At 37.0% G+C, this 22,257-nt stretch overlaps 1 protein-coding gene across 1 annotated transcript in view; it reads right to left on the bottom strand.

Annotated features, from left to right (window-relative positions):
- The window catches only part of LOC127845309 (uncharacterized), a 58,768-nt gene that overhangs the window by 3,642 nt on the left and 32,869 nt on the right, over positions 1–22,257 (bottom strand). Inside the window, exons 4-5 of the mRNA XM_052376141.1 lie at positions 21,599–21,863; positions 13,753–15,522 (exon numbers count right to left, since the gene is read on the bottom strand). Coding sequence (XP_052232101.1) covers positions 13,753–15,522; positions 21,599–21,863 — 2,035 coding nt within the window. The remainder of the gene's footprint in view (positions 1–13,752; positions 15,523–21,598; positions 21,864–22,257) is intronic.

Genomic DNA, 22,257 nt, shown 5'->3' with positions numbered 1-22,257 from the left:
AACAGCACAAAAACTCAGAGCCCTTCGAATATATAGTCAATACGGTAATATTGGTTCTATATTCACGAATTAAAACTTTGAAATTAAGAAACAGTCAGAAAATATTCAAATACCTCTGAATTTGTAGTATTAAAATAGTTCCGTTTGGTTTAAATATTAAATAATAATTTATAATATATATATATATAATCTTATTGTTTGAATGATCATTATCATTTAAAATATTTCTAAACTGTCTACTCGTTTTACATATGCACACTGAATGTTATATTAACACTGTATAATATATTAATTGCTATAAATATAAATGTGTTGACATACATGTTGACATTCAAATTATTATATACAGTGCATTTGTCGTATAAAATACATTTTTATTTAAACACATTTTACCAATCTTTATGAACAAATTAAATACAACCCTTAAATAGTTTATTTCCGAAAGTTCGCTACGGTTTTCGCCCCTATAGTTTGTAAAGTTACAACTAACATACAAATTAAAATCATTCGCATGAGATAAGTTTTAATAATCAAACATAACTAAAAAACGTCTTTTTTTTAAACAAAAGGGCGCTCTCAGTAAAAGGAAATAAACTAATCTGAATTATATTGACATGTTTATCGGCTTTGTTTTTGACCAAGATACATTCAACGCACACATGTTTGTAAGGCGTTCTCCAAAAGGAATTAAATTGATCTCAATTATATTTACAGGTTCATCGTCTATGTTTTGACGAAGCCACATTCAACGCAAACATGTTTGTTTTATTAAATAAAGAAATTAATTTGTCTGCATATTAAACAAGAAATATCTTTCAAAACAGACTTCAAGTGCACAAAGTTTACGAGACGGCGTTTATATAAAGATTTCTGCAACTGACCGCAAACCGACCTTGATACCTTGCGGATTGGAATGCAATGATAAAAGTTAGGTAACAATTCAGCTGCTGAAACGACGGCTTGTTTACGCAAACTGTACACGACCAAGGCAACAGCTGTGCCTAAAATTTGATATATCGACAAAGCGACTAAACGAACTATTTACTCCATCAGACAAAAATAGCATAGATTCCAATTTTTTCCTTCAATGAAAAGATCGCAACCCCTTCTGCGAACTCCGGTGATGATCTGTATATAAACTCTGACTTTCACACACTGGCCGCGAAGCGACCCGAAACCTCGCGGGTTGAAATGCAATGCAAGTAAGTACTAAATATGAGAATATAGCCTTTAGTATAAACGCTTTTGCGCTGGTAATTCTCTGAAAATAAAAGGTGAACGCACAAACTGTATTTATGTCGAAAATTGATTGTAAAACTGTTCTATCTATTGAGCCTTTTCATAAGAGATAAAATTGTTTCATGCAGTAAAACAGTGTTACAAAGACGCGGATATGTTTCCAATTTTCTGGTGTTATACTCAAATCAGCCAATGGAATAAATGAAATGTATTCATTCGTACCTAGCCGCGGGAAATTTTATTTGAATTTTATTGGGCACTTACAAAGGTCAGGCTAAGGTGAAAAGCTGGCTTAATACAGCACGCCGAAAAAAAGCCTATAATGAATGAAACAGAAAAAAGTGACATTTTGAATTGTGTTGTTGTGTCGAAGATTTGAACTAAATTTTCATTTTTATAAGAAAATACGATGGATCTTATCAGTAGATGGATCAACATGTATAAAAAAGGTCAAACTGGCATTCGAAATTCCGTTCACCAGCCTAGTGCGCGATACGCGCGTATGTACATGTGTGGATAACCGGTTGAGTTCGTAAAACGAGTGTGCATTTGTGTATTCCGAAGCTACATTTCGGAATGACTGGGGAAAGTACCAGCATCACAGCCTTGTATGCTTTAAAGCAAAAGCCATAACAGTTCACACGTCACTGTACAGTGTTCACTTGGGCACTCGTTGTTGCATATTTATGAACTCTGGATAACGAGAGTGAAAATCGATGGAACGACTTCGTGTCAAGATTCAACAAGAAATATCTTTAAAAAAGATATACGGCGTTGATTGTGGTCGATGTTTATGAACGATCAAAAGTTATCTCTATGAGATAAAAAGTAGCGGATGCCTTTTTTCTGCGCAGTTCTTAGCTACATCATAAGCAAATCAATTACGGGGTGTTGCGCCAGATTTCGTGGCTTATTATGCTTTATGTGATATTATTACTCAGATATCTATATTTACACAATAGAAAAACACAAGAAACATGAAAATAAACGAGTGCATATAGGTCAGCCGGCAATACTCGAATCTTATTTAATTGCATAATTATAGTATAGTGAATTATTGTGCTCATGCTTAATAAACTGGTCTAAATGGATAAATATTTCTAATTAATTTTATCAAAATTGGTCCTTATCATGCCAATATTGAAACCATATTAAAAATCGATGATTGACATACCACAATAATATCGCCGAATATCTTTATTTAGTATCTTTCTGATCAAAACAGACTTCAAGTGCACAAAGTTTACGAGACGGCGTTTATATAAAGATTTCTGCAACTGACCGCAAACTGACAAACTGACCTTGATTACTTGCGGATTGGAATGCAATGCATTACAGTCACTACGTTATTGTCAGTAAGACCGGTGTAACACAATGATCGCAACCCCTTCTGCGAACTCCGACGATGAACTGTATATAAACTATGACTTTCACAAATAGCCGCTTATTGACCCGAAACCTCGCGGGTTGAAATGCAATGCAAGTAAGTACTAAATATGACAACATAGCCTTTAGTATAAACGCTTTTGCGCTGGTAATTCTCTGAAAATAAAAGGTGAACGCACAAACTGTATTTATGTCGAAAATTGATTGTAAAACTGTTCTATCTATTGAGCCTTTTCATTAGAGATAAAATTGTTTCATGCAGTAAAACAGTGTTACAAAGACGCGGATATGTTTCCAATGTTCTGGTGTTATACTCAAATCAGCCAATGGAATAAATGAAGTGTATTCATTCATACCTAGCCGCGGGAAATTTTATTTGAGTATTATTGGACCCTTACAAAGGTCAAGTCAGGGTGAAAAGCTGGCTTAATACAGCTTACGCCGAAAAACACGAGAGTATGATGTGAGGACGCAAAGTTTTGAAGCGAGATCGCGACATTTATATCGAGATCTCGCATAGAAATCTCATGCTCTCGCACAATCATTCCGAGTTTTTCTCCAAGTATCTTCAATAAATTGAATAATGTAGAAGATGAACACAATTCTTCTATTAGACTTATCTAAAATGTAACAAATACAGTCAAGAACTTGATTATAAAATGGATAAAAATAAAGCAAATATGTGAGGGAAAGGCGCGTATGTACAATATGTTAGTAAATACAACTAGATACTGACGCCATGAGTATGCAGAATAATCTGATCATTTATGGCATTACAGAGACTCGTGCTAATAACTCTAGAGATAACCATTGAGTGCTTAGGTATGTACACAAGGAACTTCATTTGGACACTAAAGAAAATATTCATAGAATGGATGCATGGATAACGGCGCGTTTCACCACAAGCACAAGCATAAACCGCTGGTTTTGACCAGAAACGATAGCTTTTTGCTAGATTCAAATACTACCGTGATACAGATATTATCATGTAAAGTGTATCTCATGACGAACACTAGATTGTGAATCATCCAACAGAAATCTGAAATGCAATTTCTACGCGGCAATTTAACTTGAATTTATGGCCCGGACAGGATCATTTATGGCCATTTTTGACCTTTGAACTCAACGTGTGACCTTGACGTTGCAGATATCGACGTAATTCTTTCGCATGACACACCGTCCAATGATGGTGAACAAATGCGCCAAATGATTTTAAAATCTCACAATGAACGACATAGTTATGGCCCGGACAAGCTCATTTATGGCCACTTTTGACCTTTGAACTCAAAGTGTGACCTTGACCTTGGAGATATCGACGTAATTCTTTCGCATGGCACACCGTCCAATGATGGTGAACAAATGCGCCAAATGATTTTAAAATCTCGCAATGAACGTCATAGTTAGGGCCCGGACAAGCTCATTTATGGCAATTTTTGACCTTTGAACTCAAAGTTTGAACTTGACTTTGGAGATATCGACGTAATTCTTTCGCATGACACACCGCCCAATGATGGTGAACAAATGTGCCAAATGAATTTAATGTGTCACAATAAATGACAAAGTTATGGCTCGGACAAGCTCATTTATGGGCAACTCCAAGTATGACCTTGACCTTGGAGATATCGACGTACTTCTTTCGCATGACACACCGTCCCATGATGGTGAACAAATGTACCAAGTCATTTTTAAATCTAACGATACATGACATAAATATGGTCCGGACAAACTTTCGGGTTTAAAACGCACTAAGTGACCCCGTGACCTAGTGTTTGACCCGGCATGACCCATATTCAAACTTGACATAGACATCATCTAGATACAACTTCTGACCAAGTTTGGTGTAGATCGGATGAAATTTTCAAGACTGACAGACCGACCGACCGACTGACTGACCGACAAAGTGACTCCTATATAGCCCCCATTACAAATGGTAATGGGGTTATAATAAAAACAATGGCATATAGATGTACTGATAAGAGGACAGGGTGGGGAGGGGGGGACCTTGGTCGACAGGATGCTGCTGACAGTGATTAATGTTTATGATGCAAAATTGGTTTAATTGGGGAAGGGATAATCTCAACTTCAGATATATCCACTGATAAGACACATTTCAACACCCAAATAGCCATAAACTGTATGACACAATTTGCATATCTGTGTTAAATAATACTCAGTACTGGTAAATGGAGTCAATTCGAGATCCCAATTGACAGGTTGCCATGGATATTTGTGTATGTTAATAAAGTGAGAAAGCAATCCTTCCCTTTGTGACATTTAATTGAATCCAGATAATTACCATTACTGAGAAATGTCAAGCTGTTTATTGTTTGTGAAATCAATACTAATGATTATGAACCATGCACAAAACCCATAACGTACTATATGTTATTGTAAATAGTACACTATTACATACTGAATGATGTTAGCAAACAATATAAATATTATTCTAATTGCCTTTTAAAATGCTGTCTGTTACTCGTCTGTGTTGTAAAACATTATTTTTGTTAAGTATTAGTGTTAGTGTATACACTCATTTTTTACCATAACAGTGATTCTCTCATTATCTGGGAATATAATTGATACTGACAAGCACACATAATATTTTTGAGGCCTTAATAATACGCGAAGGGTTCAAATAACATATTTTCTTTCAAACCATTGATGCATACATACGTATAAAAATAACGGCATTTTGAAAATATTCCTGTTAATTACTAAATACATAACAATGATCCACGTTTCTATTTATATTAATACATTTAGAATTTGTCGCGAAAATCCATAAAATATAACAAGCATTTTTATTTATAGAATCCGCTGTGTATTTCAAATTTATTGTCCGCACGTTCCTTGCACCCGAAAGAAACTAACTGAACCACAAATTGATTAACGTTTTGCTAGCAAAAACAGTTGTAACACACGCTTTCAATAAAACTTAATATAAACAATAACCAAATAAACTTATATCGATTGTCAAAGTTGACCATACGCGCGATATGTTCAGCTCCAATGCGTTATCAGGGTGCAGGATCACGTGACTTTGTTGGTTTCCCAATTAAACGTAAATTGATTTACACACACCAGCAAGCGGTGCTTTTTCTCCAATAACATTTTAAAACAATTTTTCTTCAGAATTGTTACTAGTGCATAAAAGACAGTTTTTTATTCTGCGTATGGCAATGTGAAATACATAACAATTACTTTATTTAATAAGCCTGAACAAAAAAATCGATGTCTACTTTATGTATATGGTTATGCTTCACGAAATGTAAAATTATGTCACAAATTTCAAACGTATTCAAGGATTTATTCTCAAATCTATAGATATCGACACAAACTGCAAGAACAACTGTCTTTGTCTAAATATTGTTGCAAATGTATTTCAATAACTTGACATATTTGCAAAAATAAAGTTCTTAACGGTACGGAATCCGGATAGGGCCAAGTTGAGTGTCGCGTGTCGACCTTCGAGGTCGACTCGAAGGTCGACACACGACAGTCTCGCGACATTCTCTCGACGCTTAATACGACGCGCGACAATCATGCGACAATCAATATTTGAGTGTCGCATATCTCGCTGGGTTTTAGAAAAAAAAATCCCAGAAAATCTTGACTGTCGACTGAATTGTCGCGCGTCGTATTGAGCGTCGAGAGAATGTCGCGACACTCGACGTTCTCGCGACATTCTCTCGACGCACGACAAATCAGTCGACAGTCAATATGATATATCGCGAGAATGTCGCCTGTCGACCTAAAAATCACACGACATTCTCTCGACGCACGACATTCTCTCGACGCTCAATACGATATATCGAGCCAATATCGACATCGACAAAATAATTCGATTATTTCAATACAGTTCAAGGTTGTGTTTTACATATGCCTCACTCGGTCATCATCCGAAATGACGAGGCTTTACCTTCGGATAGGCAGTTTTCGATTTAATATGTGTTTAAACAGTGGATTAATGCAAAGTTGAAATGCAGCCGCGTAAAGTAAGAAATGAGGAATTATTTTGGAATTTACAGCAGGAACGTTGAAGGTACATAAACACTTACATTTACAGCATAGTCTTTTGAAAGTGTTGAGTAAATAACCTTAATCTTCAATGACGTTGCCAATACAATAAAGCTGTTGTCAAGAGAGTGCAGATGGTATAACTTGACAAGTGGATTGAAATAGTCATTATCCATGCATGCATGAGGAAACTGGTGCTTATTCAGTTCCCCATTATGCTTGGAAAAGATTAAGGATATGAAAAACACATAACAGGGCTTGAACGGCACGTGAATCGCATTGTTAATACATTGTTAATACACGATTTCTCCCGTTCAAGCCCTCCTTTTGCCAAGTTTCTGCACCCCGCCAGAGGGCATTATAGATAGAATTTATGCAATAATAGATAAATAATTGATGGAACTTGGAAATAATTTGATTTGGAAATTTTTTGAAAATTGGGAACCTTGATTATGAATTTTGTCAAACATAGTTTTGTTCCGTGAATATAGGGTATCATGTTTTGCGTTCATTATGTTATGGATTTTGTTGTATTTTTGGTTTAAAATATATAAATAAATCACATGAAGAAAAGAGAAGCTAGTTGTTAAAATTTTATTTAATATTATATAATTATATAACACAGCAAAACATAACTGCAAGAATGTTGAGTGGACACATTATTAAAATAAAAGTATCGTTCAACCCAGTACAATAAAATATGCATCATTTAAAATGGACAAATCATAAATTATTACATGTAACTGTGTCATGAATCAAAAGTAAAGAGCATTCAGTCGGCTATAATCTAATTAATGCATGCGCCTAAATTGTTTTACCAGATTGCATGTTCAGTCCACACTAATCAGGGAGACACTTTCCGATTTTGTCGTATTTTTCTATGAGCGAAAATCCAGTTATGGCAGAAAGTATCGCACCTGATAAGCCTGTGCGGACTACACAGCCTAATATGGGACAACACTATGTACATGCATTAAAATCTCTTTTTACAGAGCGAGCCTCAAGTATTTATTAAATGATTAATTAAGTCTGCTTACATGATTTTTAAAAGAAACACTCAGAAATCTCTCAGTAAAACATGATTTATTTGATAGCAGGCGCAGGAAAATTTGTTGAACTTGAAGTAAAATTATTCAAGAAATGTACATGAAGTTCCAAGCTTAACTAAACAGCACTGTCATTTCAAGCAATATATCGAATAAATGTCTTGTTACTCGATAGTGTGCACGAAAATCGTCGATATTTTCTGGTATTCCCATGTAATTTGGTTCTGTATGATGTTCTCGTTTTGAGAGAGTATACTCAAAATAGTTAGTATCTGTATTCTTAAATAACCCATCCAAACTAAAGCGCATTCCATCACTTACCCTACTAAACATGCGTATTACAACTTCCGTTTCCAGACTAAAGTGAGCGATCGAAGTCGACCCTAGTTTACAGTAAAGATGGTATAGTTTTACGGCAAACGAAGTTAAACTCCTTGTCTCTATTAAAGATAAAAGCATACAAAAAAAAATAATATGGGCTTCCATCCTGAGCTTAGAACCAGAAGAAAACATGTGTTTATTGCATGGAATTTCAGCCGAATAAACATCTTAATGTGACTTGAACACTAACACGTGGGTGTAAAATAGCGTGAACCCAAACGACCATACTCGAAACAATCACGCAACAATGACTGAATTTTGACTACTACTCTAGTAGTGCTATTATTACTGCTGCAGCTACTACTACTTCTACAACAACTACTTCTATTGCCAATGCTGGTGGTGCTGGTGCAGCTACTGCAATACTACTGCTACTATTACTTCTACTACTTCTACTACTACAAGTATTACTGCCACTACTACCAGTCCCACTACCACTACCACTATAACCAGTCGAACTACCACTACCGCTACTACCATCACTACTACTACTACTACTACTGCTACTACTACTACTACTACTACTACTACTACTACTACTACTACTACTACTACTACTACTGCTACAGAAGTACTGCTGCTACTGCTGTTGCTGCTACTGCTGCTGCTACTGCTGCTGCTACTCCTGCTGCCGCTACTGCTGCTGCTGCTGCTACTGCTTCTACGGCAGCTACTCCTACTATTACAACAACTACAACTACTGCTACTGTTGGTAGTGATGCAACTGCTACTACACTGCTACTGCTACTGCTACTATAACTTCTCCTGATCCTGCTACTACTACAACTACTACTACCACTACCACCAGTCCCACTACCACTACCACTACTACCAGTATCACTAACACTACCGCTACTACTACTACTTCTACTTCTACTACTACTACTACTACTACTACTACTATTACTACTACTACTACTACTACTACTACTACTACTACTACTACTACTACTACTACTACTACTACTACTACTACTACTACTACTACTACTACTACTACTACTACTACTACTACTACTACTACTACTACTACTACTACTACTTCTACTACTACTACTACTACTACTACTACTACCGCTACTACTACTACTTCTACTACTACTTCTACTTTTACTACTACTACTACTACAACAACAACAACAACTACTACTACTACTACTGCTACTACTACTACTGCTACTACTTCTCCTACTACTGCAGCTACTTCTGCTACTACTGCTACTGCTGCTACTCCCTCTACTGCTGCTGCTGCTGTTACTCCTGCAACTGCTGCTACTGCTACTACTGCTGCTACTGCTGTTGCTGCTACTGCTGCGACTTTTGCTACTGAAGTTGCTGCTATTGCTTCTACTGCAGCTACTACTACTACTACAACAACTACTAATACTGTTGCTACTGCTGCTACTACTGCTGCAGCTGCTACTACTGCTGCTACTACGGTGCTACTGCTGCTACTACGCTGCTACTGCTGCTGCTGCTACTGCTGCTGCTGCTACTGCTGCTGATACTGCTGCTGCAGCTACTACTGCTTCTGTTGCTGCTACTCCTGCTGCCGCTTCTGCTGCTACTGCTGCTGCTGCTGCTCCTGCTTCTATTGCAGCTACTACTACTATTACAACAACTACAACTACTGCTACTGTTGGTAGTGCTGCAACTGCTACTACACTGCTACTGCTACTATTACTACTCCTGATCCTGCTACTACTTCAACTACTACTACCACTACCACCAGTCCAACTACCACTACCACTACTACCAGTCACACTACCACTACCGCTACTACTACTACTACTACTACTACTACTACTACTACTACTACTAATACTACTACTACTACTACTACTACTTCTACTACTTCTACTACTACTACTACTATTACTACTTCTACTACTTCTACTACTGCTACTACTACTACTACTACTACTAATAGTACTACTACTACTACTACTACTACTACTACTACTACTACTACTACTACTACTACTACTACTACTGCTACTACTAGTACTGCTACTACTACTACTACTGCTGCTACTTCTGCTACTACTGCTACTTCTGCTACTCCTGCTACTGCTGCTACTGCTGTTATTCCTGCTACAGCTGCTACTGCTACTACTGTTGCTACTGATGCTGCTGTTACTGCTTCTACTGCAGCTACTACTACTACTACTACTACAACAACTACTAATACTGTTACTACTGCTACTACTGCTACTCCTGCTACTGCTGCTACTGCTGCTACTGCTGCTGATTCTGCTACTGCTGCTGCTACTCCTGCTGCTGATACTATTGCTGCTGCTAAGGCTGCAACTGCTTCTACTGTAGCTACTACTACTACTATTACAACAACTACTACTACTGCTACTGCTGCTGCTGCTACTGATGCTGCTGCTACGGATGCTGCTGCTACTGCTGCTTCTGCTTCTACTGCAGCTACTGCTACTACTACTACAACAACTACTAATACTGCTACTGCTGCTGCTACTGCCGCTACTGCTGATACTGCTACTGCTGCTACTGTTGCTACTGATGCTGCTGTTACTGCTTCTACTGCAGCTACTACTACTACTACTACAACTACTACTTATACTGTTACTACTGCTACTCCTGCTGCTGCTGCTACTGCTGCTGTTGCTACTGCTGCTGCTGCCACTGCTGCTGCTACTCCTGCTGCTAATACTGATGCTGCTGCTAATGCTGCTACTGCTTCTACTGCAGCTACTAGTACTACTACTACAACTACTACTACTGCTACTGATGCTACTGATGCTGCTGCTACTGATGCTGCTGCTACTGCTGCTTCTACTGCAGCTACTACTTCTACTACAACAACTACTAATACTGCTACTGCTGCTGCTATTGCCGCTACTGCTGATACTGCTACAGCTGCTGCTGCTACTGCTTCTACTGCAGCTACTACTACTACTACTACAACTACTACTACTGCTACTGTTGGTGGTGCTGCAACTGCTACTACACTGCTACTGCTACTACTACTACCTGATTCTGCTACTACTACAACTACTTCTACCACTACCACCAGTCCCACTACCACTACCACTACTACCAGTATCACTAACACTACCGCTACTACTACTACTACTACTTCTACTACTAATACTGCTACTACTACTACTACTACTACTACTACTACTACTACTACTACTACTACTACTACTACTACTACTACTACTACTACTACTACTACTTCTACTACTACTACTACTGCTACTTCTACTACTGCTACTACTACTACTACTACTACTACTGCTGCTACTTCTGCTACTACTGCTACTACTGCTACTACTGCTACTACTGCTACTCCTGCTACTGCTGCTACTGTTGTTACTCCTGCTTCTGCTGCTACTGCTACTACTACTGCTGCTGCTGCTGCTGCTGCTACTACTACTTCTACTACTACTACTACTTCTACTACTACTACTACTAATAATAATAATAATAATAATACTGCTGCTGCTGCTACTGCCGCTACTGCTACTGCTGTTGCTTCTGCTACTGCTTCTCTATTACTACTCCTGATTATGTTACTACTACAACTACTACTACCACAACCACCAGTCTCACTACCACTACCACTACTACCAGTCTCACTACCACTACCGCTACTACTACTACTACTACTACTACTTCTACTACTACTACTACTACTACTACTACTACTACTACTACTACTACTACTACTACTTCTACTACTACTACAACTACTACTACTACTACTACTACTACTACTACTACTACTACTACTACTACTACTTCAGCTACTTCTGATACTACTTCTACTGCTGCTACTCCTTCTACTGCTGCTTCTACTGTTACTTCTGCTACTGCTGCTACTGCTGCTACTGCTACTACTGCTGCTACTGCTGTTGCTTCTACTGCTGCTGCTGCTACTGCTGCTGCTGCTACTGCTGCTGCTGCTACTGCTTCTACTGCAGCTACTACTACTACTACAACAACTACTAATACTGTTACTACTGCTACTGCTGCTACTGCTGCTACTACTGCTGCAGCTGCTGCTGCTACTGTTGCTGCTGCTGCTGTTATTGCTGCTACTAGATGCCGCTATTTTTACTTAAGCTGAAAAAGTTACTATAACACCTTGCTTGCAGATGAAAAAAATACTCCCACACCGGTCGACACACGACATTCAAGCGACATTCTCTCGACGCTCTCTCGACGCGCGACAAATCAGTCGACAGTCAATCTTGACTGTCGACTGATTTGTCGCGCGTCGTATTGAGCGTCGAGAGAATGTCGTGTGTCGACCTAGTAGTTTTCGCGATATATCATATTGACTGTCGACTGATTTGTCGCGCGTCGAGAGAATGTCGCGAGAATGTCGAGTGTCGCGCTCGAAGGTCGACACACGACATTCTCGCGACATTCTCGCGACATTCTCGCGACATTCTCGCGACGCTCAATACGACGCGCGACCAATCAGTCGACAGTCAAGATTTTCTGCGATAATTTTTTTCTAAAACCCAGCGCGATATTCGACACTCAAATATTGACTGTCGACTGATTTGTCGCGCGTCGAGAGAGCGTCGAGAGAATGTCGTGTGTCGACCTAGGGGTTTTTAGGTCGACAAGCGACAATTGCGCGATATTGGCTCGATATATCGTATTAAGCGTCGAGAGAATGTCGTGCGTCGAGAGAATGTCGTGTGATTTTTAGGTCGACAGGCGACATTCTCGCGATATATCATATTGACTGTCGACTGATTTGTCGTGCGCCGAGAGAATGTCGCGAGAATGTCGAGTGTCGCGCTCGAAGGTCGACACACGACATTCTCGCGACATTCTCGCGACATTCTCGCGACATTCAAGCGACATTCTCTCGACGCTCAATACGACGCGCGACAATTCAGTCGTCAGTCAAGATTTTCTGCGAATTTTTTTTTTCTAAAGCCCAGCGCGATATGCGACACTCAAATATTGATTGTCGCATGATTGTCGCGCGTCGTATTGAGCGTCGAGAGAATGTCGCGAGAATGTCGTGTGTCGACCTCGAAGGTCGACACGCGACACTCAACTTGGCCCTATCCGGATTCCGTATAACGGTGCGTTAACATTCTGTCCAGCCCCGTTTGTTAAATCCGGGAAACCCCGTTGATTCTGCATCCTGGTAATAACAATGGACGAGTTTCCGTGTCATGCACGTTATGTTAAGCTGACGTCACCGCCAAAATAGGTGGCGGAAATACCCGAGCGGTTAACGGAAACCAAAATCATCGTTTTTAAGTATTAAAATCGTGTTTGCTATTTTTGTTGATTATTCAAAACGTTTTAGAAATTACTTATTGGTAAAATAGCATTTATTAAAACGGCATTTCTCTTTAAAGTTAAACATATTAATCTAAACTCAAAAATATAAACACATTTGTCGAAGTAATCGATATAAAATGAAAACGAAAATAGCCTTACTGATCGATCTGTTTGATTTTACTTGAATTAATCAAGCAAAGTGGTCATTATTACACACATTAGGTCTTTTTTGCAATAATGACTATGATTTATATAGCACATCTAAAAGTACTGCCTGACATATTTTTAATTAGCTAACGTAGTTAATCAGTGTATAATTTATGTGATGAATAAAACATATAGACAACTAACACACATTCACATTCACATTAAAAAATGTACATTGTTGTATATTTACCTGTAATCAATATGCCGTCCTTTCCTAGTTGTAAGTACTTCAGCTGGGTACACGAATTAAGGTCAAACTTAATATGCGATGCAGACTCGTCGTTTGCAGTTGAAATTCGTTTTTTTTCAAAGGTGTTCTCACAGTAAACTACCAAGGAAATGGCATTGGCCCCGTTAATTGTCCAAATCCTATGAAGATCTCTGATGGTGTGCTCATCAAATTTTTTCAGATCAAAGTTAAAATGACTAAGTGTAATGGAAATGCCGGTATGTCCATTTGAAACAGCTTCTCTGTATCCTGCCAGTGGGATTTTTTGAAAATCGTAGAGGTGCCTTAGATGGATCAAACCATCGCGTTCAAGCAATGTACCAGGCGCATCACAAGTGTTCTGTTCATTCATCATACTTGATAGCTTTTCTGCACCCGATATGTCCAGTCCACACAGGAATATAAAAACCTGTGATACGTCAAGATATGCAGCATTGTGACGTTTCAGATAATCAGAAATTATGCCATCAATGAGATGGGTATTGCGGGCAATATGATAAGCAGCGAGGAATTCCTGCATGCTCAAGTGGAAAAACATAAATGATGATTCCGATCGCAGTATAGAGGCGTTTCGTGTCTCCGTCAAAATTCCGGATTTTAATACAAACTCCTTGTGTTCGCTTTCATTCAACTTAAATTTCTTCAATTCCATAATACTAAACGCTATAGAGTTTTCCTTTTCATTTACAAACATCAAATGAAATGCTAATTCGGACAGACGATTTAGTTGTTCAATATTGGTCTGTATGTATTGAGTCCGTTTGAAGCATGGATATGGGGGCTGTTCAAATGTACAAATTTCACTGTTCGGTTTCTTAAAAAGACTTTCCAGTAGGAGGATGTATATTTCACACTTTGAGCCTTTGAGTTCAATTCCCTCTGCATATGAACACACAATTGCTGAGAGCATCAAAGGTGAGGACAGTAACTCTTCGAGCTTCTGATTCAATATGTAATCCTTAAAAGCTGAGTGTTTTATTTCAAGTTCTTTTATATCTACAAAGCGGCTCAGGATTACTTTGCTGAGATCCAACGGCTTGTTTATTCCTTCCAGTTGCAGCAAGGCGTTGATGTCCGAATGAGTAATTTTACCTACAGCCAATTTCCATGGCCGTGTTGTAATTATCATCACGCATTTGCTATGATCTACTACCAATGTCGGTAGGTTGTGAGGATCTCCAGGTCCGGTCCACTCATCTAGACCATCAAGAAGTGCCAAGCAACGTTCACGTTTCATAATCTCATTTAATAGTCTGTATGCCTTCTCACGGTCTTCCTGGGAGTATATCAAGTCTATTATTTGTTCTTTAATCATAGTATATACGTCGAACTGTTTAACCGCATTCCTTAATAAAATATGGAAAACGAACACATAGCCTTTAAGAACATGTACATCAGCAAAGAAATGTGAGCTTTTATCCGATGTACTAGAAATATGGGATTCTTCACACCAGTCCAGGACCAACTTTGCTAAGAATGTAGTTTTACCTGACCCCGCCTCACCTTGAAGAAATATTCGTGTGTACACTTTTTCATCTGTTGAAAACACATCCTTGTACTGTGTAACCAGTGTGTATCCTTTCTTAAATTCCCGTCTGTCCTTGTACATCGCCAAAAGTTTTGGCGGCATATAAACATCTCGTAAGTATTCATCTGTGTAGTCATTCAATGGAGATATGGTCACGTGACTTAATTTGTGATTATAAAGCTTCTTCATACCTTCGATCATCCCTGAAATCAGGACGTTACTTATCAATAATAATTATTATTATAAGAAGTAGTGTTAGTAGCGGTAGTATAAGAAGAAGGAGTAGGATAACCAAAAGTATTATAAACACTAGCAGTAGCAGTAGTAGTAGTAGTAGTAGTAGTAGTAGTAGTAGTAGTAGTAGTAGTAGTAGTAGTAGTAGTAGTAGTAGTAGTAGTAGTAGATGTAGTAGTAGTAGTAGTAATAGTAGTAGCAGTAGTAGTAGTAGTAGTGGTAGTAGTAGTAGTAGAAGTAGTAGTAGAAGTAGTAGTAGTAGTAGTAGTAGAAGAAGTAGTAGTAGTAGTAGTAGTAGTAGTAGTAGTAGTAGTAGTAGTAGTAGTAGTAGTAGTAGTAGTAGTAGTAGTAGTAGTAGTTGTGGGAGTAGCAGTAGTAGTAGTAGTATTAGTAGTAGTAGTAGTAGAAATAGTAGTAGTAGTAGTAGTAGTAGTAGTAGTAGTAGTAGTAGTAGTAGTAGTAGTAGTAGTAGTAGTAGTAGTAGTAGTAGTAGTAGTAGTAGTAGTAGTAGTAGTAGTAGTAGTAGTAGAAGTAGAAGTAGAAGTAGTACTTGTAGTCGTAGTAGTAGTAGTAGTAGTAGTAGTAGTAGTAGTAGTAGTAGTAGTAGAAGTAGTAGTAGTAGTAGTAGTAGTAGTAGTAGTAGTAGTAGAAGTAGTAGTGGAAGTAGTAGTAGTAGTAGAACTAGTAGTAGTTGTAGTAGTAGTAGTAGTAGTAGTAGTAGTAGTAATAGTAGTAGTAGTAGTAGTAGTAGTAGTAGTAGTAGTAGTAGTAGTAGTAGTAGTAGTAGTAGTAGTAGAAGTAGTACTTGTAGTCGTAGTAGAATAAGTAGTCGAAGTAGAAGTAGTTGTCGTTGTGGAAGTACTTTCAGAAGGATCGGACTGAAAGTGCACTTCTAGAATATTCGCGAACGTTTGATTTATGCGAGTGACCTAATGTTTTGATACCATAAGACCCAGCACAAGTATTATTAGAATACATGTTCTGAGCAAATTTAATAATGATTAAACAAAACCATGTGGCTTCTAGAGTGCTCAGAAGCTCTTCTTCGAATTTGATCCAATTGGACCAAGTTTCGAACTCAACGTAAATATCCCTTTAATGAAGGTTGGCGATGAATTTGGCCTCCAAAATGTTCACACGCTTTTTCTAACACTTAACCAAGTCACATAATTTTTGAATCCACGTGATCCAGTTTCGCAATCGGCTGAGAAATCATATGGAAAAATGCTCTCACAAATTTTAATATGGATTTGTTTAAAATAAATATGGCCTACAGAGTGTTATAACTTTTTCTTAAATTTGACCTATGTATGTTTTGTCCCTTGTAAATCAGTTTCAAATTTGATATATAATTTGATATATAATTATGACAAAATGTAATACTTTGATGAGGTTTCATAAAGAAAAAATATATATAGATATTTTCATATGCGTTTTCTTTTATTTGACCTCCAGACCTTGTTTTTACACATAATCCATATTTGAACATGGTCGAGATATCATTCGAACACTAGTTTTTCTGACACAGATTTATGAAGATTGGACCAAAAAAGTTGCCTCTGTAGTGTTCATATTCTTTATCTTTAACTTTAAAATATGACTTAGATTGTAACCACATTGAACCCTGTTTTTAACTCAACAGAGATTAAATCGGAATAAATATTATGAGAGAGTTTTATAATTATTGATCAATAAATGAACACTAAAGAATTCATGAGGTTTTGCTAAACCGATACTACAAGGAAAATTGATCCCGACAGCCATGCTTTCCAAATGAAGGAAACGCTTTTCATACTAAACTTAGATATCATGATCACACATGTTCTGGCCAATGTCATGATGATTGGGCATGTGACTTCTAGAGTTATCAAAATGTTTCAACATAGATCTAATGGAAACTGACCGGGCCCCCACCCCCTGGGGACAAAATGTTTCAACTGAAGTGAACAAAGTCTCTGCCGGGGTATCATTGGGACAAATGGGGTGCAAGTTGCATAATGATTGTGCAAAAATAACTTCGAGAATGGTCAAAATCGTTTTCTTAAAGATAACATATTTAATAAGTTTTTTATAACAATTAATCTAGTTTCGTCACAAAAGCTCAAAATGAGCTTATTAGACTCCGGTGAGCTAAAACAGATGTTTGCACACTCATTTAAACACAGAACATAATCTACAACTTGATAGCAATGTATATATGTTTCATTACAATAAGCTTTGCTTTCTTTTTTGACGTATATTGTTATATCAATTGTGCATATGTTGTCTGCAATAAGTTATCATCGACTTACTCTGTTAAAATAATTAATCTTCTTTCTTTTTGCTTTTTCACGCTTCATTTAAATAACTGTAAATTTATCAATTAAGTAAATGTCTTCATCAAATAAGCCCATTTTTTCTATGAAAATACAATTAACGTTAAAAGACGACCAAAGGCCCCAAATTTCTAACTGGAGATCTGAAGGAACTGAACGCTTTTGTGAAGTTTTGCGAAGACTTGGAAATAAGTGTAGCCTTGAGAGATTTTTACACAACGTATCACAGTTTTGAAACATACAATATTGCACAATTTTTCCCAAAAGATGTATTTAGATTAAGCAATTTATGTTGTCTTTAGAATGTTCACAAGTTTTTTCATTTATATAAACCAATGATTAGCATTTGACACTACATTTACCGATTACAAAATCAATCGAGATATCTTTGGGAAAAATGTTACGACACAGTTTCAAAAACAAGAGGGCTTGAGGTCGCTCACCTGAGATACAAAGGAACTGACCTGGTTCATCGAGTGATATGTTTCTTTTATCACACTTAACAAAAATTCAATCATGGCCTTCATACTGTTTAGATAAATATTCCTAAACAGTTAAATATAAAAACAACGAGTAATGGATGCAACCCTACAACGGTAACAAGTTTAGAACTTATGGTCTAGTCTTAAGACGCATCTGACCCAGTTTAGAACTTGGCCTAGATATTGTGAAGATAACATTTCGGATCAATTTTGATCACATGTAAGACATAAATAAACATATTTATCAGATTTGACCCTGTGACCTAGTTTCCAGACGCAAGTGACGCCGATTAGAACTTGTCCTATATGTTGTCAAGATATACATGCTAACTAAGTTCAATCATGATTGAGTCATATATGCGGCCCCTCACATGGTAACATACTTTATTATTATATTATGAATCATTTTCATTAAGATTGAGTCATTGATTTGGCTTTTAGAGGGTTTACAAGGTGTTTCAAAGATATGACCTATTGACCTAGTTTTTGTACGCACATGACCCAGTTTTTTTCTCGTTCTAGATATTTCATGAGTTGTATATGTAGCTTTTATATTGGTTACAATGTTTTGACCGAATATAAACCAAATATTAATGCACGTTGCCCAGATTCAAACACAGCCAATGTATTTCACAAATATGTCTGCCAAAGTTTAATAAACATTGACTCAAAAATATTGCCTCTAAGGTGGTTAAAAGCTTTTTCTACGGTATGACCCGGATACCTAATGTTTTGACGCACGAGACCAAGATTAAAACTCAAACTGGAAAATGTGTAGATACACAATCAGACCGAGCTTAATCAAGAGTGAGTCATACATACAACCCAACAGTGAATATACAGTTTTTCAAACTGCATGCATATATATTGTCCATTCAATGGTAAGATTGTTTAGCTTTGACCTTGTGACCTAGGTTTAAAACGCAAATGACATTAATTCGACATTGGGTTAGATATTATTAAGAAAATATTTTAAATTTCATATAGTCGTAAATAAGGCATATAGAGTGCTAATAAGCGTGATGTAAGATATTACCTGTTGACTTAGTTTTTTATCGCATTTTACCCAAGTTCGAACACGGCCCAGAACATGTAGGGATAACCATTCTGATCAGGTTCAATCGATTTTGATTTATAAATGTGGCCACTTAAGTGGTAACATAGGTTTAATACATTTGACCTGATGCACTAGTTTTTGAACGCACGTTTCCCAGACTTGAACTCAACATGAATATATTTTAATTAAACAATCTGACCATTATTAATTTAGTTTGAGTTACAAATGTAGCTTTTCTAAAATTTGACTTTGTGTGCAAGTTTTTCGACGCATACGACACATATTCATTATCGACCTAAATATTTCGAAATAACAATCTGACCAAGTATCATCAAAATTAAGGAATAAATGTGGGCTATTATGTGGCAGCAATTCTTTTCTAAGATTTGATATAATGACCTCCTTTTCAAGCGCACGTGAGCCTGATATGAACTCGGTCTAGATTTAGTCAAAATGAACATTTTAATCAAGTTTTATACAGATTTGGCATTGTCTAATACACATTCTAAATATGTTTCATTAAGATTGTGTCATAAAGAGGCATTTAGAGGGGTAACGAGGTTTTTCTAAGATTTGGCCTGATAACCTGTTTTGGAAGTATATTACCCAGATTCTAACTCGGCCTAGATATTTTCTTAATACGATTCTTTCCAAGTTTCATCAATTTTCGATGATTTTGCCTCTAGAATGTAAACAGGCTACATATTGACGACACACACTACAAACCTCACACAAGACACCGTAGGACGCCGGACAAGGGGTGATCAAAATAGCTCTCATTTTGTACTTTGTTCTCAGTTGAGCTAAACTTGCTCAGCAATTTTGCGGCCAAGTTATGCAACGGATCAGAACAATTTTTCAACCCGTTAGATATATGATAAGGACAATGGTTTTGAGCAAATGTCAAGATTTTTGGGCAAATATCTGACGTACAGAATGTGCACAAGCTTTTTCTTAAGTTCGATCTTAAGGCCTGGTTTTTGTACGCGGCTGAACTAGTTTCGAACTCGACAGAGGAAATGTTCTGACCAAGTTTCATGGGGAATAAAGTTGGCCTCTAGAGTGTTTACAATTTATATGTTTACGACGTACGGACGATGATCAATGGACACATTATTATCACAAATGCTAACGTGGAGAAGGTTGTGCTCAGCTGAGCGATACACATAACTTAGTGGACAAAAGTATTTGCAACCTGCAGTAATAGCATCATATTCAATGAATCACGGTCAATAAATGTACAAGTATGCGTATTTTATGTTAGTGTGGCGTACCACTTCTGTTAAAATATATACTTATTAGGAATAATAATAGTAATATGTCCAAAGACACGTTTTTGTGCAAACAGGTATACGGTAAAGCCACACACATTAAGATATATATATATACAGATACAATTTTGGCGTGTTATCATAACTTTACTTACTGAGTTGAAATTGGTCTGAATTGGTTCAAATTCTATAGTTTTACATTTATTGTTTTATTAAAATTGTCGCCGTTGCCTAATGAAACTATACTTAACTCTTGGTTTGCGAATGTAATCGGACGTATATAATTTTATTTGTATGCATTAATGTCACATCAGTCATTTTTCAAGATGGCGCCCATTGGATATTAAAGACATGACAACTTAAACTATATCAAACAAAGGATATCATTATATTAGAAAGGGTTAATAAAAATACGCGTTTCCATCAACAACGAAGAATATATTTAATATAAAAACAACACGTATTAATTACATTATTTAAATTCACGTTGTATATTTATTAAATCTATGTGTGTGTGCGTGTGCGTGTGTGTGCGTGTGTGTTTGACATTAAAAAATTGTGTTAAACGTCGGCCTCAAATTTGACAAAAACAATTTAGTTTGCACTTCCAATAAGATAAATCTATTATGTAAGTCTTATCTCTCTAAGACTGGCAAACTTAATGCATGCGCTACAGAAAACACTGTAAAGGGATGCTAGAGCGTTGGCCCATTTTAATATTCGTAAAAAGTATTCAAACCTCGAGTAATGAGCTAGCGTACAAGCAAGCATTAATGTAAATGGTGTACTCTTGAACATGCTATTTACTAACTATGGGTACTGATAAAGAGTATCCAGTTTTACATATATGATGAATTATCCGAAATATTAATTTACAGTTATAGATAGACAACTACAGTACAATATGAAGTGAGACATACCTTGACAAGATTGCTCATAGGTCAGTTCCAATATCTTGCTAGTATGTCCATCTATAGCATGTGTACATTTTGCAGTGTGGTCATCAAGTTCCTTTTTAAATGTGTCCATATGTGCATCTAGATCCGTTTTACACTTTTCAATGTGCATCTTCATCTCATCCAGATATTTATCGGCAATACTTTCAACGTTTTCAAGTGTATCTTGGGCAGACTCTAGTAAATGCATCATTTCCTTCGTGGTTATTTTCAATGCGTCCTTTTGCAGCTGTATTGGATGAACAAACTGTTTAAAATGCAATAAACGTATATTTACCATTCAACAGCTGTTACATAAAACCAGTACATGAAACTGAATGGTAAAGTGTTATAAATATAAATCCTGTCATTGAAATGTATTTTTCCATTTCACAGTAATTATAAATATAGAAGTGATTTTATATGCCTGATAAATTTATTTTCGATTGATATACAATTATTTTTTTCAGATCAAATACCTCGTACAATTCAAGTCATTTTTTTAGCGGAACATCGAAAAGTCCACTTTGTTTAGTGAGAAAAAATCGTCTTAATCGACGGGACATACATGTTAAGCCGCGGTTACTTTACATTTTAACATCGTCCTTTTTTAATGAACAAATCCGACGACTGCTGTGATCTCT

Source organism: Dreissena polymorpha, chromosome 9 (assembly GCF_020536995.1).
Source record: "Dreissena polymorpha isolate Duluth1 chromosome 9, UMN_Dpol_1.0, whole genome shotgun sequence".
Lineage (NCBI taxonomy): Eukaryota > Metazoa > Mollusca > Bivalvia > Myida > Dreissenidae > Dreissena > Dreissena polymorpha.
Note: the sequence above shows the minus strand (reverse complement) of the source record. Positions and strands in the feature narration are given on the sequence as shown.